Raw genomic sequence first — 23,546 nt, forward strand, 5'->3', positions numbered from 1 at the left:
TGCAGTTCAGCACTCAGTGCAATGCCGGAGCTGCAGTTCAGCACTCAGCTCCACCCGTAGGAACCCACAGGATGAAGGGAGTCACCGCCTGGTTCTGACGGGACGCTGTGTGTCCCAGCTGCAGCGCTGCTGTCAATGAGGCGCGGGCAGAGCGCGGGGCTGCGGGCAGAGCTGGGGGCGGAGCCTGCGGAGTAGCGACCAATGAGAGGGAGGGACGGGCGGTGGGCGGGGCTTGAGTGGAGGGGTGTGTCTATGCTAATCAGAGCCGCGGGGGTCGCCGGGAGCGCTCCGCCACGATGAACCGGGGCCCGGCGGAGCCGCTGTCGGGACAGAGCGGGAGCGACACTGGCGGAGCGGGGTGGGAGCGGAGCGGGAGAGGCGGCGGAGGGGTCGGGGCGGGCGGCGGGTGCGCGACCGTGAGGTGTTGGGGGCGCGCGTGGGGGCGGGTGCTGTGCGGGCGGTGTTATGGGTATCGCTTCTCGGCCTTTTGGCTAAGATCAAGTGTAGTATCTGTTCTTATCCGTTTAATATCTGATATGTCCTCGATGAGAGGACTTTATATTAAAGGGAGTTTTGGGTGCGGGAGTTGGACTCGGAGCTTGCTCCCTTCGCTCCGCGCATGGTCCCGGTATGGCAGTATCTCCGGGCACGGTGCACCTCCCCCGGGAGGAGCGTGGTGGTGAAAGGCAGAGCTGGGCCCAGTGCTGGGCGGGGTGTGCGGTGATGGCCGGGATGAGGGCAGGGAGGGCAGCTCAGTCAGTTCCACATGGCACTGAGTTGCTGCGAGTGTGGATCTGCCTGGGGGGGAGCGAGGCCCTGCACAGGGATCTGGACAGGCTGCACAGCTGGGCTGAACCAACGGGATGAGGTTCAACAAGAGCAAATGCCGGGTCCTGCACTTTGGCCACAACAACCCCGGGCAGCGCTACAGGCTTGGGGCGGAGTGGCTGGAGGATTGTGCGGAGGAAATGGACCTGGGGTATTGATGGATGCTGGCCTGAACATGAGCCGACAGTGTGCCCGGGTGGCCAAGATGGATGACGGCATCCTGCCCTGTATAGAAACAGTGCTGCCAGCAGGAGCAGAGACGTGATTGTCCCCCTGTACTCGGCGCTGGAGCGGCCGCACCTCGAGTGCTGTGTCCAGTTTTGGGCCCCTCACTGCAAGAAAGATATTGAGGCTTTGGAACGTGTTCAGAGAAGGGCTACAAAGCTGGTGAGGGGTCTGGAGCACAATGGGGCCATATGAGGAGAGGCTGCAGGAGCTGCGATTGTTCAGCCTGGAGAAGAGGAGGCTCAGGAGAGACCTCATTGCTCTCTATAACTAACTGAAGGGAGGTTGCAGTGAGCTGGGGGTTGGCCTCTTCTCTTGTGCCATTATTGATAGGACTAGAGGGAATGGTTTCAAGCTGCGGCAGGGGAGGTTCAGGCTGCACATTTGGAAATATGGCTTCTCAGAAAGGGTGGCCAGGCACTGCAATGCACTGCCCAGGGAGGTGGTGGAGTCACTGACTACAGGAGTGTTCAAGAAATGTTTGGATGTTTTGTTGAGGGATATGATTTAGCTGGGAAGTATTGGTGATGGTTGGACTGGATGATCTTCGAGGTCCTTTCCAACCTTAATAATTCTGTGATACTGTGACGTCCAGGCAGTCAGAGCCCAGCCAAGGGAGGTCGTGCCCTGTCTCCCCATCACCAGAGATCTCAGGGCATGAGAAAAATCGCTTTCCTCTGCAGAGGTGAGCTCTGAGCAGTCCCTGACAACTGGAGCAGAGAGAAAAGATGGAGCCCAAGTGCGGCCCTTAGGAGGATGGGGCTTTTCTTCAGGGCAGCTCTCCTCTTGATCCGACAAATTCACACTCTTCTTCTCCAGGTCAAAGCTCTGCAAAGAAGTGGGACAAGAACACGCTGAAGAGCATGACAGGTACACTGCTACGGTTCTATCAAATTCAGGCTAAAGCAGCACAAGCTCTTCAGAAGGTCACCACCTTCCCCCTGCCCACCTAGATATGAGCGGCACACAAACCCTGTGCTGTCAGCATAAGGCAAATCTTCCAGTTCCTGTGAAGTTTTCACCCTTCAGTACAGGCTTTTTCCAAGTGGGAGAGCTGTTAACCACCTCAGGCTGCACTCCCTGCACTCCTCCTCCTCCTTTCTTACCTCCAGTTCTTGCATGACCTCATCCATGAAATCTCCTGAATTCTGTTTGTAAGTAACTGCCAGCTTGATGGTGTCATTGAAGAGCTGACAAGGAAGAACACTTTGTCACTCAAAGCAAAGAATGATGGGATTCTTTAATATATGGAAATTGTTCCCACACCCCACAGGGAAAAACCCTCAACTCTATAACTGCTTACAGTCAGTGGGACAACCCACGTACCAAAGAGAGGCACTACCCCATTTCCCACCCCGTGCTTATAGCAGTCTCCATGTCCCTGGGCTGTACAGCTGTGATTTACCTTCACTACGTTGGTGCCATCTGCAGCAGACACAAAATAAAAGGGTGTCATGGAGTCCTCTCTAGAGCTCACTCCGGGACAGTGGGAACAAACCCAGGGGAGCAGGAGCAAAAGTGCCTCCCTTTCTCTAGCGGCACGGCACGGCACGGCCCAACCACGTGTGTTTCGGGAAAGGGGAAGGCAAGGGAGATTGTGATTGGGTCTAAAAAATAATGAAGGAGGAAAAAGGTGATCTGAGAATGAACGGCAGTTTAATAACCTAATAACGCTAAACAACAACAAGAGAGTTTCAACAAAGAGAATACCAAGTCCCCAATCTCACCGAAGGAGCTGTGGAAGGCGGGAAGCTCCGACCGCGTTGTCTCCTCGTAGGGAGCTGGGCCAGCAACCCCATCCTCTTCCCCACTTCCCCTCCGGTGCCCCTCCCCACATGAACATTTAAGGCAGTCCACAGAAAAAAAACTTGTCCCCTTTACTCTCATTATTAGGCATGGTGTTCTGATGTGGAATACTAACACCAACCAAATTACAAAACCATAACAAAGGGCAAACTGAACTTTGGGTGAAGCTGAAGCTTTTCTGGGTCATCTTCATATCCGCTGAGGGGAAAAAAGAAATGGAGAAATAGTAAAGCACTGGTATAGACAGAATGGCGACAAATACAGGGATGGTGGAACACATGTGGATTAGATCCTAAAGCAGCGATCAAGGCCCCCCCTTTGCAGTACAAAGCCATGCGGGTCCCCCACAATTGTGAGAGGGCTTTAAAAGCTACGGCATCAGCACACAGCTGGCAAGAAGATACAGACAGGAATGGGCTCTTGTTGCTTTATTTGTGGTGCTTGATGCAGCCTGGAGGAAAGGCTCATATGAGTGGGATGGATCTTGCCCTAAGCTCTACCACTGAACCCAATGAACTGCCCTACACCTGGCTATTTATTTGGTACCATAGAGCCCAGAGGGACCAACACTAAAGGATGCGCTTGGGCCCAACAGAAGCACGACATCCCTTCACAGCCGGATAAAAGAGAACAACGTCACAGTCCCGAGGAGCTTCAAGAGGCAAAACCCATAAATTCTATTGGCGGCCGCCAGGAGCCCCCGGCACCGGCCGGACATGGGGGGACGCGCGGCCACGCTCTTGGATTTGCGCACGGCGCTGCCGCCCAGAGCGATGATCTGCACGGCCTCAGCCCGGGGCTCAGCCCGGGGCTGCTCCGCCGCCTCCGCCACCGCTCCAACGCTGCGTCCCCGCCGCGCGATGCATTGCGTCATCACCCGCGCGACGTCGCACTCTGATGATGTCATCACCGCAGCGCCGTCTCGTGGAGTTGAAAGGCGGGGTCAGAGCTGGGGGCGGAGCCTGCGGAGTAGCGACCAATGAGGGGCGTGTCTATGCTAATCAAAGCCGCGGGGGTCGCCGGGAGCGCTCCGCCACGATGAACCGGGGCCGAGCGGGGCCGTTCCAGGGGGCGCAGCGGAAGCGGCACCGGCGGAGCGGGGTGGGAGCGGGGCTGGGGAGGAGACGGAGGGGTCGGAGTGGGCGGCGGGTGTGCGACCGTGAGGTGTCGGGGGTGCGCGTGGGGCCGGGTGCTGTGTGGGCGGTGAGTGGGGTGTCGCTTCTCGGCCTTTTGGCCAAGACCAAATGCAGTATCTGTTCTTGTCAGTTTAATATCTGATACGTCCTCGATGAGAGGACTTTACATTAAACGGATTTTTGGGTGCGGGAGTTGGACCCAGAGCTTGCAGTCTCCGCTCCGCGCGTCGTCCCGGTATGGCAGTACCTCCGGGCACTGTGCACCTCCCCCGGGAGGAGCGTGGTGGTGAAAGGCAGAGCTGGGCCCAGTGCTGGGCGGAGTGTGCAGTGATTGCCCGGATGAGGGCAGGGAGGGCAGCTCAGTCAGTTCCACATGGCACCGAGTTGCTGCAAGTGTGGATCTGCACTGGGATGCGCTACCCAGGGAGGTGGTGGAGTCACCAACAATGGGTGTGTTCAAGAAACTTTGGATGTTGTGTTGAGGAATATGATTAAGCTGAGAAGTATTGGTGATGGTTGGACTAGATGATCTTCTAGGGCTTTTCCAATCTGATAAGACTGTGATTCTGTGATCAACAGCACCACACAGCTTGGTTGTTGCATTCAAACTCACTGTAGGTACTCATAATCCCACTGTCTAGGTCACTGCTAAAGATGTTAGAGAGCACCATTACCAAGATTAGGGATCTTGATATCAAGAATGTGGCTACCAGCAGGCAGCAAATCTCACGCTATAAAGGAACTCAGATGCCTGGCTATGACACTACAAGACCATCAGCTTTCCATTAAAATTCCAGTGCACATCTGAAATTCCATGTGAGAGTATAGAGTGATTAATCATATTCTTGAAAATCAGAGCCTGAAATGGGGTACACTGGGCACAGCATAGTCATCCAGTCAAAGTAAGTGATTCCCTTGCTATATTTCACATGGGTGCAGCTTCAGTTTCACCTTTGATGTCACAGATAGAAAGCATTACTTTCAGAGCATGTTTCTGCTGGTGGACTGTCTCTTTGCTACACGATTTTCTCAGCAGAATACAAGTGGAAGTACAAGCCAGCTTGAAGAGAATGTCTTGCACGGTGTGGTGTGGCCAAGACTGGAGCCTACTGGAGAGGTGACACTCCTACACACAGTTTCTGGAGGACAGAAAAGGCACAGCAGATAATGCTCAGCTGCAATATGCTGGCAGAGCTCCTGGAGCTTCACAGCCAGGAGGAAGCAAAACCCTGGCAGCAGCTTGAGCTCACACACTGCAAAAGGCTCCTAGTGCTGTTGAACCTCAGTGCAGCCACACCACAGCGTGCTATCAGTCCTCTTCAATGAGGCTCAAGCTCCCACATGTCTGAGCTCTTGGGCAGGTGCCTGAGTGCCTGGGTTTCACAGCCTTAGCAATGCCGTAGTACTGGCCAACATACCTGGTATGAGGGAATCTGAGCTCAGGCTCATCCATGGACTCATCAACTAGTCCAGACTTAATGAGCACAGCTTCCAGTCCTGAATAGATCCTGGCCAATATAAACATGCTGACCCTTAATGTGACAAAAGAAGATGAACCCAATTGCACAGTCCCTGAAGTAGACCTAAACCTCCAACTAGCACAGAAAGCACTCCTTCCATCAGCCAGTATGAAACCAATGGAATCCAAATTAGATCCTCATTTCTCAACAATGCCAATACAAAGGAGCCACTCCAGATCCAGATGCCATCAGAGTTTGCTTCTTCTCCCTGCAGATGGGCCGCCCGAACGCAGCCGCAGGAGAAAGAGAGCACGAGCCGCGGTGTTGGACTGACCTCTAGCGCCAGCGATGCTGCAGGGCTTCGCACGGGCCGAGCTACGAAGCTGTGGTTGCCCTGCTGGCACATCGCGGCCGGACGTTATCCTCACACAAACACAGTCCTTTCACCTGCTGGTCAGCAAACAACAGAGCACAACACTATTGTTGTCTTGATGTAGCCACTGTTGAGCAAAGCAAACAAAGTCAGCCCAATTTTTTAAAAACCAGATTAATCTGCGTGGCACAAAGTAATAAAGGAATGATTTTTATTAATAAACTGAGGATAGCAGTTGTCAGAAGAATGCATGTGTCGCACACAGAGGTAAACTCCCTACAGCAAAACGAACTGTAACATTTCCTATCCGTGCTTCATCCTCAGAGGAAAAGCATTTCTTCAAAAGATCTTCTGGAAGAGAGATGGTAAGAGACGTGAAAACTGAAGGATCCGAGCAGAGCTCTCCAGTAGCTCCCTCTGTACGTAGATGGTTGCAGAGACAAAAGGTCAAGTTCACTTTTGGAGGGAGCTTGGTGATGTTTACCACTAACGTTACATCACCTTCAGGCAAGTCTGCTTGCTTTCATGTCCTCACAAAAGTACATGAAATGGATGAGCATCCGATTCTTTGGTTGACTGTTGCTGGTGCTTTTACTCCATGGGCAAGTGTTACAGGCTTTGCTGGTGATCTTCTGCGTTCTGTTGCTGTGGGTTTTTAAAATTACTCTATTTCTGTTTCAAAAAAGGCAACTTTGGCACTGTTTTCCCATTTCCAACAATGCAGTGAAATTCCGGTCTCATTTGGATGACAATAAGATGAACCATACTGAATCCTGAAGAGGACAAGACACGCTTGCTTTGTCCTTGGCTCCTGTGCATGGGGGCCCTAACACCAATTCAGTTCATTGGAGAAATTTCCTCTGGTGACTCTTGTCCCCATGCCTTTCTTCAGCTTCCATTGTTTTGTTGTTGCGTTGCTGTTATTTGTAGTAATAGAAACAGTAGTATTGTTGTTATTTGAAGAGTCAAATGTCATCAGAGGAAGTTTGCAGAATCCTTTCTAATCTGGTTTTGAAATGCAAAGTCAAAAGCAAAGATCTTGAATTCTGGATTCCTGTCTCTCCAAGACATAGGAAAAGAAAATGTGTTTTTTTGTCTTTTTCCACGTGATACTTATGCCCAGGCACACAGCACAATAAGCAAGCAGGAGCCTTGCTGCCCAGCATTCTGGCTTTGCAAAAGCTAGAATAAACCATAACTTTTCCGCTTGATTAAGTTCCAACAACTCATGTGATGAGTTCCAATTGATTAAGGGAAATTATGATCAGTTCTGCATCTGCGTGCATGCGTGCTGCTCTCTAGCGGTCACGGGCAGACGTCTTCTCCACATCTACCTTACAAAGGCTTTCTATTGTGCCTCTCAATTTCATTAGTCGCTAACTACAGACCCAGTTCTAACCAGCTTGGTTCCTGTTCTTTCTTCCAAGATGTCCTTGCTCCAAGGCTCCTGCCATTGTTCAGGGGGTCTGTCTTGCACGACAGGAACGCGTGTCCCAGCAACGTTGCTGTACAAGAATTGTCCCTCAGAAGGCTATGCAGAACCAGCGGAAAAGTGCTGGGAGCCTTCTCCGTGCTGGTGCCGCCTTCTGCCTTTGATGTCTCAGCTTCTGGATGGTCTCACATGCCACAGAACAAACTGTCAGATGGGTGTCATCTTCCAAAGGCTGAAGGGCTGCAACAGAAGGAAACAGAGCAGAGATTGGACCCCCAGTCTACAGAGAGCCACCAGCTTTGCTAGCCCCACTCCTTGCTTTTCCTGGCCAGGAGGAGCACGGGAGACTGACGGGTCAGCCGGAAGACACTGCTTTGGGTTGCCAGGAATGCTCCTCTGTCCCTGCAGCATTTCCTTGCAGCAGGGCAAAGAACAGCTGCATGTTGCCCAGCTCTGCCCCCAGCCCCAACACATACAGCACTGCCCTCACTCACCACTGCAGAGTTCATTCAGCATCTTCTCACTCTGCTCCCTGGAGTGCTTCCCAATCAGCCCTAGGGAAAGAGCTCCGTCAGACAACCACTCCCTCATACGACGCCCGAGGGGGGACCTGAGCAAGGCACCCACTGGGGCTACCGGCATGGGCAGGCTGTACCTGGGGGCTTCAGGGCTGTGCCTTCCTGCCAGGGCAGGGCCCAAAGAGGGACTCAGGGGTTGGGCAATGAATCTGACAGCCTCACATCGCAAGGAGGCCTGAGAATCCTCCTGGTATGGCAGGCTCTGCTGCAGGCAGCCTTCCACTCCCTTTCTGTCCTGCTGCAGCTGAAGAAGAGCACAAGAGCATGGGGCTTGCAGAGCGGCCACAGCTGCTGCTGCAGCCCCTCCTCCAGCATCCCCTTTCCTCCAGCAAAAAGGTGGGGGCTGTGAGATTGTCCTCACCAAACACTTCATGATCCTCGCTGTGTTCTTCTGCTGGGCCTCGTGCTTGAGCTCCTTCCACTTCAGGAACTTTGCACAGGACACAAGGGCTTCCCCAGATGCCTGCAGAACAACAGATGCAGGGACATGGCACCACACACACAGACACACTTCCCAGTGTCTGAATGCTTGCTGAACTTGCTCTCAATTGCAGATCACTGCTGAGCTGTCAGCACACCACTGCCTGCACACTGCTCAGCTCTGAAATTCCTACCTGTGCTACGCTCAGGGTCTCGTCACTCATGTGAAAGAGCAGAGGGAGCAGGCCCCTGAGCACGGTCTTCTTCATGCTTCCCTTCTGAGACCACAGCACAGCGTCCATCACATCCGTGAAGAGGCGGATGGAACCTTCTCGCACTTCACATGATGCCTGAGGGAGAACAGGAGGACCTCAGACCTCAGCAACTCCCCCAGGAGTCCCCTGCACTACCAGGGACAAGTCCTGATAGGCTGCAGAGCCCACAGGACATGTCATTTCTGAAAGCCCAGAGAAGGAAAGAAAGGAGAAGATGCTCCTGTCAAGCACCCACCCGCAGAGCTCAGCCTCCCACAAGACTTACGTGATTAAAAAGAGGCAGGATCTTCTCAGCCAGCTCCAGAGCAAACGGACTGGCATGCCTCTTCCCCAGATGGTGCATTGCATTCCTGAAGATATTCAGCACCTTCACAGTAATGGCTGTGTTGGCAAACAGCAGGTTCTCCATGACGCCTGGAAGCAGGGCCCGGATTTCAATTGCCTGTACAAAACACACAGTTTCCTTCCCATCAGGAGGACAGCGGCCAAGGCACAGTGTTGCCCATTGCCCCAGCACCAGGCTGTCAACATGAGGGCTATGTTTGACAAGGTCCTGCTCACCGTCTCAGGTCTCTCAGACAGCAGCACGAGGCGTCTGAGCACCAGCCAGAGCACTGGCAGGCTTTCCACATTCAGAAGCTTCTGGAGCAGTGCTGGCTTACACAGCTCCTTCATCAGCTCTTCAGTGGGAGGCATCACCTGAAACGAACACAGCAGTGAGAGGCAGGCAGAGGCAGCAGGACATCCTGCACCCTGCAGCTCCTGACTGCTCTGGCAGCTCGAGGCAGGGCACTAGGGAGACACAGCCCAGCCTGAGCACGCAGTGCCCTGAAGGAGAGGATGTTGCCTTGTCCAGTAACTCACAGTCAAGCGAAGGAGGCCCAACCCCACTGTGCTGATGCTCAATATCTCACACAGCTGCTGGTCCTGCGGAACACTGCTGAGCTCATCCCAGATCCCCTGGGATGCTTCCAGCAGGGGCAGCACACTCTTCAGTATGTCCAGGGTAGTGCTATAAACAGAGAGCAATGCTGTGTCAGCAGGGCTGCCTTAGCCACAGCACCATGGCTCAGGCAGGAGCCTGATGGGGGCTCTGGGCTGCCATGGTTGGTATTGGCTGCTGCAGCCCTGAGCGGCCTGCCAGCACTGGAAAGCACAGTGGGATGGAGGGCCTGCTCCTCGAGATGTCCTGCAGCTTTCCTTGGCTCTGGCAGCCAGACCATTTCTGAGCCCTGCTCTTCACATGGAAAAAATGTGGGGCTCTCTGGGCTGATACCTGTCATTCTGTGGAAGGTCAGTCAACACACTCCTCAGCACATCCCTGGGAAACTGGACTGTCAGCACATCCAGCACTGAGAGCAGGATCTGCTGAACTGATGTGCTCTGGATCTTCAGGTTGGCGTGGATGCATCGCAGAATCTCTGGCACCTGTTGTGAGAACACAGGGAAACTGCTGCTGCCACTGGACCGCAGCCATTTGCCTCCCAGGCTGTGTTATTACTGCCCTTCCCACAGCTCTTTGCTGCCTTCAAATGGCTTCTGTACCCAAGAGCTGTGGCGGGCAGGGTCGCCTCACTCTGCTTACATCCATTAGCCAGGTGCCAGGGTCTCTCCAAAGCACATCCAGCATAGTCTCAGCCCACTTCTTCTCATCAAAACCGTAGTCCCCAGTGAGCTTCTCCAGGGTTGCAAGGGCAATGTCTGTCCTCTGAGAAGGGGCAAGGTTTTTTCCAAGGGGCTGCAGTAAGAAGGAAAAAAGGAGGGAAGGCATGTTAAACAGAATGAGAGAATAGCGTCTGGAGTGGGATGACCACAGGCAAAAGGAAGGATAAAGACCCTCCCTTCATGTCAAAAGCATTCTGTGGGTTCACGCGAGTCACAGCTTGTCTCACAGGTATTCCTGAGTCGTAGAGGCAGCTCTGGGATGCAAAGAATGAGAGTGCCCGGCTGGAATTTTCATGTCTCCTTACCTGCTGCCAGAAACTGCTGGTCATGAAGCCACTAAGCTTCCAGATGCACCCCAAAGCCCTCTCACACACAGCCTGTGTCTTGGAGATGCTGAAAGGCAGCAGCACCTGTGAGGAGAGGAGCTGCTGGTTAGCCTGGGAGCTGCTGATGCCCACTCCAGGAGAAGCAGGTCTGCTGAGCTCCTGGCTGGAATCACAGCTTCCATCCAGGCTTCCCCTGAGCTTAAGCAAAGCCCATCATGGGGCTACTGCTGCTGCCAGGGTCCCTTGCCGGCTTCAACTGCTGCCAGTGCCGTTTCCATGGAGCGGGATAAACTTCTACTAGAAGGGAGCTCTGGGGGCAGAACTTCACAATAGACAGACCTCCAAGATTCCCTGCAGCCGACTATTGACACTGGCAATGGGACAGACATCTAGCACAATCTGCAGCATGTCGTCCATAGCTTCCAGGGTCTGTAAAGAGAACAGTGGGTTGTGGAAGTCTTTCAGGGTTCCCTTACATACCCAGGAGACTGCTGTGAACCCCTCTGACTGCCAATAAAGGATACCCACAGATCTGTGCACAGGGGCACTCTGCAAGGCTGCTGCACTCAGAGCAGGCTACAACACAGGGTGTTTGCCAAGCCCAAGGCAAGAGTGAGAGGGGTGAGGGCAAGCAAGGCTGCTAATTCATCCCACAAACATCTTGATAGATCTCTGGACACAAGTAATGCAAGCGGCAGCCCAGAGGCATGGGGTCAACAGTAGATTGCCCAGTACATACCTGGTTGTAGAGGGAAATGTTCAAGGCCCTGGCTGGAGGAAGATAGAAGACGACGCTGCAGCACACCTTGAAGAGATGGAATATTTCTTCCTCCGTAACTGCATTCACTGTGCTGCAATTAGAGAGACACTGATGCTAGGAGCGGTGCCTGGGTGCTCCTAGGCAGGGGTGGAACAGGTCCTCCTCTGGGCAAGGCTCCCTGAGAGGGATAGGGAGCCCTGCCAGGAGGTGCCTCCTCCCCCACGGGGCTGCTCTGGGTCAGAGGACAGTCCTGATGTCACCAGCTTTGGGGCGAGGGCCAAGACTTAGCGGGGAGCTGCGTCAGGGCCACCAGGATGGTGCCCGGGGGATGTGCTGGCAAAAGCAGGGGCTGGGCAGGTACCTCAAGGCAGCAATGGTGTTCATGCAGCAGAACCTCAGTCCGGTGCTCAGCTGCTCCATGGGCTCCTCACACAACAGAACCTGCAAAGCACAATCAGGATGGCACCTGGCAGCTGCCAGCACCCAGCAACAGCAAACCTGCCACCGGCCGCTAGGGCCTGAGTCGCCCCAGTGGCCCTTGACAAACACTGGCACACTGGTGCTGCTGTCCACCTCCACTGCTGAGCTCTCAGCAGCACCTGGAGTCCCATCTGGGGCACTTGGGTGTCTGTGCGTGATTTCCCTGCCTCCCTCTCCCCCTGTCCTGTCCTTCTCACAGGGTGCAGCTACCTGGGTGCCATGTCCCCTCACCTCAATCTTCTTGCACATATTTTTGAGCATGCAGAAGATACTGGGGCTCAGTGCGAGGCCCTCCTGTCCAGCGGTGCTGCACAGTATGCAGATGGAGTTGAGGAACTGCAGCTTCTGCACCAGATCCTGGCAAGCACACAGAGACTGAGGAGTATGAGTGGGGACAGCCATGGCCAGGGGGACCAGGCGTTGCAGGTTGTGGAGCAGCACAGGACAGCTGCAGGACAGCAGCAGCTCTGCCCGGCCAGCAGCCCTCCTGCAGCCTGAAGGCAGAGCCAGAGGGACTGTCTGGAGATGCAGGTACAGCCACAATGGAGATGGCTGCTCTTACCATTTCCTTGCTGATGCTGTTGGCTTGGATGAAATCCACTGCCTCCTGTTCCACATCAGACAGAGGCAGCAATTCAGCATCTGACCAAGGAGAGAGAGCAGTGCTACAGAGGGGCCAAAGGCAAGCGGGAGCAGAAGAAGGAGCTCTGCCCTCTCTGGCCCCGGGCTCGCTCCCCTGGCACAGTCTGCCTGTGACAAGGGGTCCTGGTGTGGAGCAGGGGGCACTCGCTGCCCCAGCCCTGCCCACCCTGCTTTGGACCCTCACTCACCAGCATGCAGAGGCATCACCTCGGTCACTTGGTAGAGCTCCGCTGGAGATCTTCTGTCCTTGGGAGCCCCACCCTCCTTCCCGGCCATGCACGCGACGCTCATCACAGCAGCTGTGACGTGCTGTAACAGAACAGAAACACATTTCTGTTTTCTCTATTCACACAGCACAGTATGGGTACAATTCTTCAGAACTACCCTCGCATACCCTGCGGCAAAACCATGTGGGGGGACAAAACAGGGCACGTACCTGGCAGTGAGATCACCTCACGCTGTCTGCAGCAGATCCTTGTCACTTTTCTCAGATGTAATGAGAGCAAAAGCTGCACCAAGGCAGTGGGCAGAGGGTGAGGAGAGGAGAGAGAAAGAGCAGGTCAGTGAGCAGGGCTAAGACAGCCATGGAATAATGCACACAGCACAACCGTCCCATCCACTTGCTGCAAGACATGCTGAGTCTCAGGCTACGTGATGCCTGTCCGCCCAGCAACTTTACGATGCTTCCTTATGGCATCACCATGGGCCACCAGCCTGGTCCACCATGACCCCCCACAAGGCGGGGAGGCAAGACCACGTGGTCACGTCTGATTCCAACACAACACCACAACATTCCAGAACTCAGTGTGGGCTTGGAATTCTATCCTGGTGTGGCAGCGCAATGGGAGGTGTTAGGGCACAGCTGAAGAGCTGATAGACACCGGACGTTTCCAAAGGAGGGTGCCAGATTAACTCTCAGCATTCTCTTGCAGGGTTCTTAGGGATGCTTCAAACCCATTTTCACTGCCTAGGTCATTTCTAGAAAGTCCAGCCGACAAATGCTCACTTTGTCTGGGGAACGCCTCTATGCATTATGAATGAAAAAGAAAATAAAATGGGCACGCAACCCTATGAAATTTACCTCTCTGCTCTTGTTGTCAGCCACACACCTAAGATGAGCATTACGTGTCCCTTCTCCTGAATGAAGATTCACCCAAGTCTGTGTTCCACTCTGCTCCACCTCAGGGACTAGAAGAAACACAGACAGAGATGATGATCCTTTGAGCAGACGAATGTGCTGGGTGCACACGTATTCTCTTTAGCAAGAAATACTACTTTAGAATCCACAGTTTTTTGAGAGGTAGTATGAAAGATGAATGAAAAGGAAGCATATCGTGAACTATTATCATGAAAATAACCTTGTTAATCCTCTCCCCATCAAAAAGGAAGCCTTATTAGCTGCAGCTCCTAGAACACCTTGCACCACAAACTGCGGCACATATATCTTCTTCCCACAGCACCCTCCCCTCTCTCGTTAGTGTCAGATTCACTCAGGTTAAAATACGTGGATCAGAACAGCCATTCACTTCTGCTGAGGCAGGATCCCACTGCCGGGATGTCCCCCAGTCCCATTCCCTGCTTTTCCCAGCACAGGTGGGGAAAGGAACAGCAACTGACATCACCTACCCAGACTTCTGCAGGGCCTTCCATTCAGTCTCACATCACAGAGAGAAGCAGGAGAGCTCTCGTGGCACAAAGCTCAGGGCTGCAGAAATCAAGGCTGCCTCTACGATGGTGCTTCAAACAACATGTAGAACTGGACATGAGACATGAAAGACAAGGCTGCATGCGCAACATCAGTGCTCCCTGCAGAGCACATCACACAGCTGTAGGCACACTGCAGAAGACTCACACAGGACCTGAGAGGTAACAGCTCAGGAAGGAAAACCTTACCCTGTGAACACAGCCACAAGCTACTCTCTTCTTCGTGGCCTTCCTTCACACTGAGCATTTCCCTCAAGAGTGCTGCTCAAGGTGATGCTGTCTCTAGCTGTTGGCCGCTTGCACTGCTGGACGCTGCACCCACAGCTCATTTTGCTTGAAGTAAAGCCTGCTGGCTTCACTCCAAAGCACAGGCACAGGCCACAGCCTGATCCACCTGCTTTGTCTGAAAGGCTTCTAAGGCTGCTCTCATGGGATCCCTTCTGCTGCTCGTTCTCTCTGGGCAGGAAGCTCTACTCTCACAGCAACAGCCAAGAGCCGGAAGGCTGGAAACGCCTCCAATCCACACGGATGATTCTGTCTACAAACAGAACTGCCTGCTCTTCAGCAGGGGGATGCTCACCCAGCAAAGCGCTCGCCCAGCAGATACCTTTTCCATACTCTCAGAGCTGTCACAACAGTGTGCAGCCCTTGGCACTGCATTTCCAATCAAGGTAAATATAGATCTAAGCTACTCCTTCTGTGTTCATACTTACATCGCCAGCTGGGGTTGGAGCTCGAGAACTCAACACAACAAATATAACACGAGGTGCAACTGGAAGATGTGTCTCCAAGGCAACAAAAGCTAACTCACCAACCAAGAACCAGGTCTTGCTCATTTGGCTGATCAAAGCATGCGGGAGGGGGCCGGACATCGGACCACGAGTGTCCATTTCCACTGCAGCTCCATCTAGAGAAGAGCACCAATCACCAGGTGAGAATGAATTCATTCACAGGCCGCACAATGAGTCTGTTCTTGACACAAAAAATCCCACATCGATTCCCCCCCAAAAAAGGGAACGGCAGGAGCTAATACGGACCAAAGAGGTTCTTGTTCCTACAACTCATCCTCTCATCCCAAGTCCTGGGTGATGCCCACAGGCTTCAAGTCAGGTCTCAGATCCATTGGACTCCTGTCACTGGATTTTCCCTGGCCTGGCTCAAGCCCCAGTCCTACCATAGGATCATAGAATTACCCAGGTTGGAAAAGACCTTGAAGATGATCAAGTCCAACCACAGCCTAACCAGTACCCTAACTCTAAAAACACTACACTAAATCATATCCCTGAGTACCACATCCAATCGGCTTTTAAACACAGCCAGGGATGGCAATTCAATCACCTCCCTGTGGAGCCTATTCCTGTACCTAACTACCCTTTCTGTAAAGGAGTGATTCCTAATATCCAACCTAAACCTGACCTGGCGCAACTTGAGGCCATTTCCCCTCGTCCTGTCACTTGTCACTAGTGAGAAGAGACCTGCCCCACTCTCACTGTACGAACCTTTCAGGTACTGGAAGAGGGCAATAAGGTCTCCCCTCAGCCTCCTTTTCCCCAGACTAAACAGCCCCAGCTTCCTCAGCTTCTCCTCATAGGGCTGATTCTCCAAGTTTTTCATGAGCCTCGTTGCCCTTCTCTGGACCTGCTCCAGTAACTCCATGTCTTTCCTGTGCTGAGGTCCCCAAAACTGAACACAGTACTCGAGGTGAGGCCTCACCAATGCCGAGTACAGGGGCAGGATGACTTCCCTAGTCCTGCTCACCATACCATCCCTGGTAGTGGCAGGGCCCTTCATTGCAGCACTCCTTCTGGTAGTTCAAATTCAACTTACACAGATATCCTAGCAGAAGTTCGCATTGAGAATTGCACCTAACATTCTTCCTTGCAGAAGAAAACAGTCCCAACACGTGGTTGTAACAATGCCTGCATCAAAAAGAAGCAGAGACGGCATGGCAGGACAGACGTACTCAGAGTGCATGTTAGAAGCCATTCAAGAACCTAGTCTTTCTAGCTGCAGGTCCACCGACTTCTGTTAAAAGTTGAACAGTCCCCAGAACACCTGTTTCCATCAACTGGCACTGTCCAAAACTGCCAGCCTTCCTGCAGTCACCTGGCCCAAACATCCCTTTTGCTCTACGCTTGATTCCTGCAAGAGATCATAGAAAGGGATCTCAGCGCTGGCACAGCTGAAACAAAAAGGGTGTGCGAGTTTCAATGATGGCAAGGATGGAGCTGGAGGTTTGGGTTTAACTTGGAAGTGCTAATGGCACGGACACGTTTATGGTACATTACAGAGATAGAGGTGTCTGCATTGTTAGTCACATATTGCCATTGCCATGCTGAACAGATACACGCAAGTACTGGTATGCTATCATGAGGAATCCAGTAGTTACATTTAATTTAGAAGCAAGATGCAATTAAAAGCACACTTAAATAAAAGCACACCCTTTTCTTTCACTCAATATAATAGCCCAGAAAAAAAATAAAAACAAACAAAAACCCTCATGATGAATGTTAAAGAAATGATCTACTAGATCTCGATGGAAAGTGGAACCACATGCTAGTTTTAGGAACACAGCACTTGTCTCATGATCTGAATGCATCTCAAGGCATGCTCCTTGTGACACTGCCAGAACTTCTATCATTAACAGACGAGCACCGTGCCCTGATAGATGGTTAAACCGCTTGCAGTGCACTGTCAGATGCACAGGCTGCCAGCTGTATGTGCTGTGACCAAATAAACCAAACACTGAAATCTTTCAGAATTTTAGGACCTGCAAGCATTGCATTCATATTTAAAATAAAAAATTCCTAAGCTACACATGTTCTAGGTTTCCATTTGTTAGATACAACATACCTTTGGAAGTAGGCGCCTGAAAGGGTATGCCTTCTACTTGCTTCTCTGCCTGACTCTTTGAAAAGAAGGCCTTTGGAGCAGGAAGTGCAAAGGACAGCTCATTTCTTAATGCTGACTCTGCATCAACATTCTCTGTGTTTGCACGCTTCTTAGATGCCCCTTTTTTTGTTGCTGGAATTGACAATGTGAATTCCATATCACCCAGTTGAGTATCATACCTCGAATGCTGCCATAGACGGAACAAAAGGTTTTCTGATCACATCCAGGGAAATTACTGTCAAGGAAATTCTAACAGCTGAGAAGGTCAGACACAATGCTTATAAAAATATAATGCACTACTTGTCTGTTGAACAAAAGAGTTTAAACCTCTGATTCTCTCCTAGAATAAGTTCGTTTCTTATAGACTGTCAAATGCCATTTTTTCACAGAATCACAGAATTGTAGTGGTTGGAAGGGACCTCTAGAGATCATCGAGTCCTACCCCCCTGCCAAAGCAGGCTCCCTACACCATGTCACACAGCTCGGCGTCCAGGCGGGTCTTAAATATCTCCAGAGAAGGAGACTCCACCACCTCCCTGGCAGCCTGTTCCAGTGCTCCGTCACCCTCACTGTAAAGAAGTTTTTGCACACATTCGTGCGGAACTTCCTATGCTGTACTTTCATCCCATTACCCCTAGTCCTGTCCCCACGCACTACTGAAAAGAGACCAGATTCACCACTATGGCTCCCACACCTCAGGTATTTATAAACCTGGATCAAGTCCCCTCTCAGCCTTCTTTTCTCAAGGCTCAACAGACTCAGTTCCCTAAGTCTCTCCTCATAGGGGAGATGCTCCAGGCCCTTCACCATCTTAGTGGCCCTCCGCTGGACTCTTTCCAAGAGATCCCTGTCTTTTTTGTACTGGGGAGCCCAGAACTGGATACAATATTCCAGATGAGGTCTCACCAGGGCAGAGTAGAGGGGGAGGATCACCTCCTTCGACCTGCTGGACATGCTCCTTTTAATACACCCCAGGATGCCATTGGCTTTTTTGGCTACAAGGGCACACTGCTGGCTCATGGTTAATCTGTAGTCCACCAGGACGTCCAGGTCCCTCTCAGCAGATCTCCTCTCCAGCAGCTCTTCCCCCAGCCTGTACTGGTGTATGCAATTATTTCTACCCAGGTGCAAGACTCTACACTTGCTTTTGTTAAACCTCATCCGGTTTCTTACTGTCCAGCTCTCCAGCCTGTCCAGGTCTCGCTGAATGGCAGCACAGCCTTCAGGCGTGTCAGCCCATCCTCCCAACTTCGTGTCATCACAAACTTGCTGAGGGTGGTCACTATCCCCTCATCAAGGTCGTTGATGAAGATGTTGAACAAGACCGGATCCAGTACATATCCCAGGGGGACGCTGCTAGTTACAGGCCTCCAGCCAGACACCACACTGGCAACGACAACTCTCTGCACTCTGCCAGTCATCCAATTCTCGACCCACTTCACCGTCCACTCATCTATCCCATACTTCCTCAGCTTTGTTATAAGGATGTCATGGGGGACAGTATCAAAAGCCTTACTGAAATAAAGATAGACTACATCTACTGCCCTCCCCCCGTCCACCCAGCTAGTGACATCTTCATAAAAGGCCACCAGGGTGGTCGAGCACGACCTCCCCTTGGTGAATACATGCTGGGTACTCCTGATAACCTCCTTTTCTCCCAGTTGTCTGGAGATGCCATCCAGCACAAGCTGTTCCATCACCTTCCCTGGGACAGAGGTGAGGCTGACCGGCCTATAATTACCCGGGTCTTCCTTCTTGCCCTTTTTGAAGACTGAAGTGACATTGGCCGTCCTCCAGTCTTCAGGCACCTCCCCAGTTCTCCAAGACCTCTGATAGATTACAGAGAGCAGCTCAGCAATGACCTCTGCCAGCTCTCTCAGCACCCACGGATGCACCCCATCAGGTCCCATGGATTTATGGACCTTTATGTTTCCTAGGCACTCACGGACCACCTCTTCCCTGACTAAAGGGAAATCTCCCATTCCCCAGACTCTCTCATCAACCTCCAGGGTCTGGGTTTCTTGAGGGAGAGCCCTTTCACTAATGACAGAAGCAAAGAAGGCATTCAGTATTTCCGCCTTCTCAGCATCCCCCGTTACCAGAGCACCCTTCTCACTTAGTATGGGGCCCACATTCTCCCTAGCCTTCCTTTTGCTGTTAACATATTTAATAAAGCCTTTTTTATTATTCTTTATCTCCTTAGCTAGATTCAACTCCAGGTGGGCTTTCGCCTTCCTGGTCACATCTCTGCAGTCCCTGACTACATTCTTGTATTGTTCCCAAGTGGTCAGACCCTTTTTCCACATATCATGCACTTTCTTCTTTCTGCGGAGCTTGCACATGAGCTCCTTACTCATCCACGCAGTTCTCCTTGCACATTTTCCCGATTTCTAAGTCACAGGGACGCACCGATCCTGAGCTTGGAAGAAGAGCCATTTAAACGCTATCCAGCTCTCACAAGCCCCCTTGCCTTCCAGCACCCTGGCCCACGGGATAGCCCCAAGTAGGTCCCAAAGGAGATCAAAGTTGGCTGTCCTAAAGTCCAGGGTAGCAATCCTACTTTTTGCTTTGCTTCCTCCACTCAGGATCTCGAACTCCACCATCTCATGGTCACTACATCCCTTTTTCATTATTCAGTCCCTCATCTACTCATTGTCACCTTCCAACATGGCTCCTTGTGTAACTCCATTGATACCTCCACATCTACATACAGCTTCATTGTCAAACATCAGCTCCGTGTCCCCCCCCAGACACCTCAATATCCCCCCCAAACCATTTCTGCCCCCCAACCATCTCTGCCCTCCATCATCTCAGCATTACTGTAGTATCAGAACCGGAACTTACCTCCTGTAGTGCTGTTCTAGGCTGAGCAATGTGATGGCGGAGAAGCCAAGTCCTGGAGCTCCATCCAGCAGCTCTTGGTCCAAGGCAGCAACAGAGCAGAAGAGCTTCTTCATGTGGGTTCATGTGGGTAGATGTGACTGCAGCAAGGAGCTCCAGCAAATAAGTGCTGGCCCCCGGTGCCAGACCTTATATGAGCACCAGGAGGGGGCGGAGCCAGCCCTTCAGCCAATCGGATATGTTGCCTGCACTTGGGCTGTACTGCTGTGTCTCCGCCCCATCATGGCTTCCAACCATGACTAAGCATTTCTATTATATCACCCTAATTATATAATGATATCATCGCCCCCATCACCCCCCATCTTCCCAATGTCCCCCCAGCATCAACCTCAGAGTGGTGCCCATAGTGTCACCCCATTGTGACACTGAGATCTGCAGCCCTGTGTCCATATACTGTGCTGTCATTTCTTCTCTATCCATAACCCTCCCCTTTAAGAACAAATAAATGTAATTATTAACCTGTTATTGCTTTAATTTTTGGCTTTGTTCCTGATTGGAGCTGTTATGTAACATCCTGATTGGGCACCTGCTGAGGGGAGGGGCCAACCCCATGGGCACAGGTGGGGGCCGTTGAGCTGTGGATTGTGATTGGTTGGAGCCTGGCTCCTCCCCTCCTTGATTCGTATTTAAGGGCTGGGAAGGGCAGGGGGCAACATCAGTTCCAGCTCAGTGCTCCTATGGGAGCATTGAAGGAGAGGATTCTTCTTCCTGTTGCTTTTGAGGTCTGGATACCATATGGGATGCGACTCTGCTTGGAGATCCTTTCCTTTGGGGTCAATGGTGAGTCTTTGACTTTGCAGTGGGGTAAGGAATTTCTTCTTTATTACTGGACTGATGTCTTCTCCTTTTGATTGCTCCTAACAGCACTTATGGATGGGGGTGAGAAGGAGCCGTATCTACTTATGGATGGGTATGAGAAAGAGTTGTATCTAGAGCCTGCTTCCTTTGGATGGAGGGCTCAGCCTACACAATGGGGTGAGCGATCCCTTCTTTATTGCAGGGTTTGGGGGTGGAATGGGTCACTTTGGGATGCTCCATCCCTAGAGGTGTTTGAGGCTGTGGGACCCTGGTGTGGTGGTTGGGTACTGTCCCCATAGCAGGAGGGTTGAATGGAGATGGTTGTGATGGTCTTCAGTGCTGATCATCATTTGATTCTATGCTCATATATTGCAGAGTATCAGCCCCAGTGCTGGCTGCTATGGGACGTTATTCATCATCATCTCCATCTGGATACGGAGCCATTGTTTGCTGCTCTCTGGACTCGGTTCTACAGCCAGTTCTTCATCCATCTCATCATCTTCCCGTCCAGTTGGTGTCTTCATCACTTGGACATGAGGATACTGTGGGGTCCTACATCAGAGGCCTTGTTGAAGTCTAAGTAGATGTTATCAGCAGCTCTTCCTTCATCTACTGATGCATCAGTGCCATCATAGATATCTATGAGGTCAGTCAAGGAGGATTTGCCCTTGGTGAGGCCGTGTTGGTTCTCCATCATCACCTCCTGCCTTCCGTGAGCCCTGGGTCCTTCTATGAGGATCTGCATCATCGCCTCCTGCCTTCCATGAGCCCTGGGTCCTTCTATGAGGATTTCCATCATCACCTCCTGCCTTCCATGAGCCCTGGGTCCTTCTAGGAGGATCTCCATCATCACCTCCTGCCTTCCATGAGCCCTGGGTCCTTCTATGAGGATCTGCTTTGTGGTCATTCCCAGCACAGCAGTGGGACCGATGGGTCAGCCGTTCCTGGGCTCATCCCTTCTACCTTCCTACAAAGGAGCGCCATGTTGGCCGTGTTTCTGCTCACCAGACTGCACCCCACTGTCACCACTTCTCAGTCTGCGATGCATTTCATCTGGACCTATAGACTGTTTGATTTCAGGACCTTGGTTGGTCTTGCACTGGTTTGTTGACCTTATAAGGTCCAGTGGGGTCTCATGGGGCCCCAGTGGTTCCAGTGGGGTCTCATGGGGCCCCAGTGGTTCCAACATCCCTCCCTACCAAACCCGAGGTGATTGCTGTGTCTATGAACTGCCCTGCAGATGGTGGCAGTGCCTTCATTGCCTTTTTTTGTCCAACAGGTTCCAGCAGAGCACAGAGATGTGCGGCTCCTGTTGAGAGCAGTGAGGAACAGAAACCTGCATTGCTTGGACCCAGCTTTGCTGATGGTAACTCTCAGCCCAGCAGGTAAGGGCAGCACACACAATTGCTTTTTACCTGTTCCATACTGAAATTGAAGGTAATGTTCCATTATTATAATGATAATATCTGCTCTCATCCTTCTCCATTCTCTTTTCCTCTGTTCTCTGCTGTTTCTCCAGCATTTCCTGCAGTGTTTCCTTTGTTCTCACTTTATGTTCTGTTCATTCTATGGGCCTTGTTGTTCATTTTGGTGCTTCATTCCCTTCAGCCTTTCATTCCATGTTGGAGTTCCAAGCAGTTTCCTCTGCTGCCTTGCCCCCCATCTTGATGTTTCTTGTAGTGCCCTTTTGGGCCTTGCCCCCCATCTTGATGTTTCTTGTAGTGCCCTTTTGGGCCTTGCCCCCCATCTTGATGTTTCTTGTAGTGCCCTTTTGGGCCTTGCCCCCCATCTTGATGTTTCTTGTAGTGCCCTTTTGGGCCTTGCCCCCCATCTTGATGTTTCTTGTAGTGCCCTTTTGGGCCTTGCCCCCCATCTTGATGTTTCTTGTAGTGCCCTTTTGGGCCTTGCCATCCATCTTGGTGTTTGCTGCAGTCTTCTCTTCAGCTTTGCCCTCCATCTTGATGTTCCTTGCAGTGTTCTTTTGGGCCTTGTCCTCATCTTGATGTTCTGCGTGATGTTCTCTTTGGCCTTGCCATCCATCTTGATGTTTTACGTGATCATTTTTTTGGCCCTTGCCCTCCATCTTGATGTTTCAGCAGTGCTGTTTTGGGCCTTGCCCTCTGTTTTGCAGTTCCATGCAGTGTTCTTTTAGGCCTTGCCCTACATCTTGATGTTGTATGTGCCCTTTTGGGCCTTGCTCTCCATCTTGATGTTCCCTGCAGTGTTCTTTATGGCCTTGCTCTATTTTGCAGTTCCATGCAGCATTCTTTTGGGCCTTGCCCTCTGTTTCATTGTTCCCTTTGTTGTTCTCTTGGCTCCCCACGCTGTTTTCCCTTTGGCCTTTATTCTTGGTGTTCCCTATAATGGTCTGTTTGCTGTTGCTTTTGCTTTGGCTTTCCCTTGGCTTTCCTTATTGCTTTTGTCCTTGTCTTACCCTTGGCTGCTTACTTTGCTTTTCTGTTGCAGTGTCTTTCTGTGGTTGTTCTGCTTGTCTTTGGGATTTGCTGTGAGGTTTTGTTTGTGTTCATCTTGATCTGCTCCCCCGGCTTAATGCGGGTTGTAGTGGTAAAGTCTGTAACCTGTATTTGTTAATGGAACTGATATTTACCTAATATTTACCCAATACTAAAGGTGTCTGTTATGATAAATGCAGTCATAAAAGTGATGCTCAGTGCTTTATGTGAAAGTCACTTTAATTATGATTGTAGTGTGGGATACAATTGTTAAACTTACTGCAAATCTAGACTTAAAAGTACCATTAATTATATCCATAATAGCATTAATTATATCCCTAATAGCATTAATTCTATCCCAGTGCCTTCATTGTCATGTTGTGTCCAACAGG

The 23,546-nt window shown here is 51.7% G+C and overlaps 2 protein-coding genes, 1 long non-coding RNA gene and 2 other non-coding genes across 15 annotated transcripts; 3 read left to right on the forward strand and 2 right to left on the reverse strand.

Moving 5' to 3' along the window:
- The first annotated feature begins 471 nt into the window (after positions 1-471).
- Positions 472-662, forward strand: LOC146755014 (U2 spliceosomal RNA). Its single transcript, XR_014938601.1, has one exon. It is a non-coding gene; the product is annotated as a U2 spliceosomal RNA (small nuclear RNA).
- A 3,411-nt stretch (positions 663-4,073) lies between these two features.
- LOC146755015 (U2 spliceosomal RNA) lies at positions 4,074-4,264 on the forward strand. Its single transcript, XR_014938602.1, has one exon. It is a non-coding gene; the product is annotated as a U2 spliceosomal RNA (small nuclear RNA).
- Positions 4,265-7,351: 3,087 nt separating this feature from the next.
- Positions 7,352-12,790, reverse strand: LOC146755016 (maestro heat-like repeat-containing protein family member 7). 6 transcript variants are annotated; one of them, XM_085526688.1, is made up of 7 exons: positions 9,810-10,139; positions 9,095-9,232; positions 8,799-8,975; positions 8,453-8,608; positions 8,200-8,301; positions 7,755-8,082; positions 7,352-7,500 (listed from the first exon to the last, which is right to left on the reverse strand). In XM_085526688.1, the coding sequence occupies exons 2-7, from the start codon at positions 9,227-9,229 to the stop codon at positions 7,352-7,354; spliced, it is 1,047 nt and encodes a 348-aa protein (XP_085382814.1). In that variant the 5' UTR covers positions 9,230-9,232; positions 9,810-10,139. The 6 variants fall into 6 exon arrangements, 4 of the variants coding, with proteins under 4 accessions (XP_085382814.1, XP_085382813.1, XP_085382815.1 ...); XM_085526687.1 differs by having other exon boundaries at positions 7,755-8,301; XR_014938594.1 differs by lacking the exons at positions 7,352-7,500; positions 7,755-8,082; positions 8,200-8,301; ... (1 more) ...; positions 8,799-8,975; positions 9,095-9,232 and adding exons at positions 10,504-10,953; positions 11,264-11,375; positions 11,646-11,725; positions 11,996-12,406; positions 12,595-12,790 and having other exon boundaries at positions 10,136-10,271.
- A 58-nt stretch (positions 12,791-12,848) lies between these two features.
- Positions 12,849-19,984, reverse strand: LOC107306915 (uncharacterized). 6 transcript variants are annotated; one of them, XM_085526696.1, is made up of 6 exons: positions 19,847-19,978; positions 16,964-17,189; positions 15,938-16,252; positions 14,922-15,017; positions 14,033-14,143; positions 12,849-13,594 (listed from the first exon to the last, which is right to left on the reverse strand). In XM_085526696.1, the coding sequence occupies exons 1-3, from the start codon at positions 19,967-19,969 to the stop codon at positions 16,086-16,088; spliced, it is 516 nt and encodes a 171-aa protein (XP_085382822.1). In that variant the 5' UTR covers positions 19,970-19,978; the 3' UTR covers positions 12,849-13,594; positions 14,033-14,143; positions 14,922-15,017; positions 15,938-16,085. The 6 variants fall into 6 exon arrangements, 5 of the variants coding, with proteins under 5 accessions (XP_085382822.1, XP_085382819.1, XP_085382820.1 ...); XM_085526694.1 differs by having other exon boundaries at positions 12,858-12,915; positions 13,488-13,594; positions 14,033-15,017; XM_085526693.1 differs by having other exon boundaries at positions 14,033-15,017.
- A 564-nt stretch (positions 19,985-20,548) lies between these two features.
- On the forward strand, positions 20,549-23,546 carry LOC146755017 (uncharacterized). Its single transcript, XR_014938596.1, has 3 exons — positions 20,549-20,683; positions 20,768-20,878; positions 21,077-23,546. It is a non-coding gene; the product is annotated as an uncharacterized LOC146755017 (long non-coding RNA).

The sequence above is a fragment of the Coturnix japonica genome, chromosome 37 (assembly GCF_054131305.1).
Source record: "Coturnix japonica strain WE chromosome 37, WE-NBRP24, whole genome shotgun sequence".
Taxonomy (NCBI): domain Eukaryota; kingdom Metazoa; phylum Chordata; class Aves; order Galliformes; family Phasianidae; genus Coturnix; species Coturnix japonica.

Bases quoted from the DNA above. Each gene is read 5' to 3' on its own strand.
- LOC146755016 (XM_085526687.1), bottom strand. From the start codon at position 9,229: ATGCCTCCCACTGAAGAGCTGATGAAGGAGCTGTGTAAGCCAGCACTG. The intron at 8,302-8,452 runs GTAGGAATTTCA...GTTGTTCTGCAG, and splicing joins AGACCCTGAGCGTAGCACAG to GCATCTGGGGAAGCCCTTGT. The intron at 7,501-7,754 runs GTGAGTGAGGGC...CTTCTGTTGCAG, and splicing joins GCTGAATGAACTCTGCAGTG to CCCTTCAGCCTTTGGAAGAT.
- LOC107306915 (XM_085526696.1), bottom strand. From the start codon at position 19,969: ATGAACCCACATGAAGAAGCTCTTCTGCTCTGTTGCTGCCTTGGACCA. The intron at 17,190-19,846 runs GTAAGTTCCGGT...CGTCTATGGCAG, and splicing joins CTAGAACAGCACTACAGGAG to CATTCGAGGTATGATACTCA. The intron at 16,253-16,963 runs GTATGTTGTATC...GATCTCTTGCAG, and splicing joins TCAGGCGCCTACTTCCAAAG to GAATCAAGCGTAGAGCAAAA.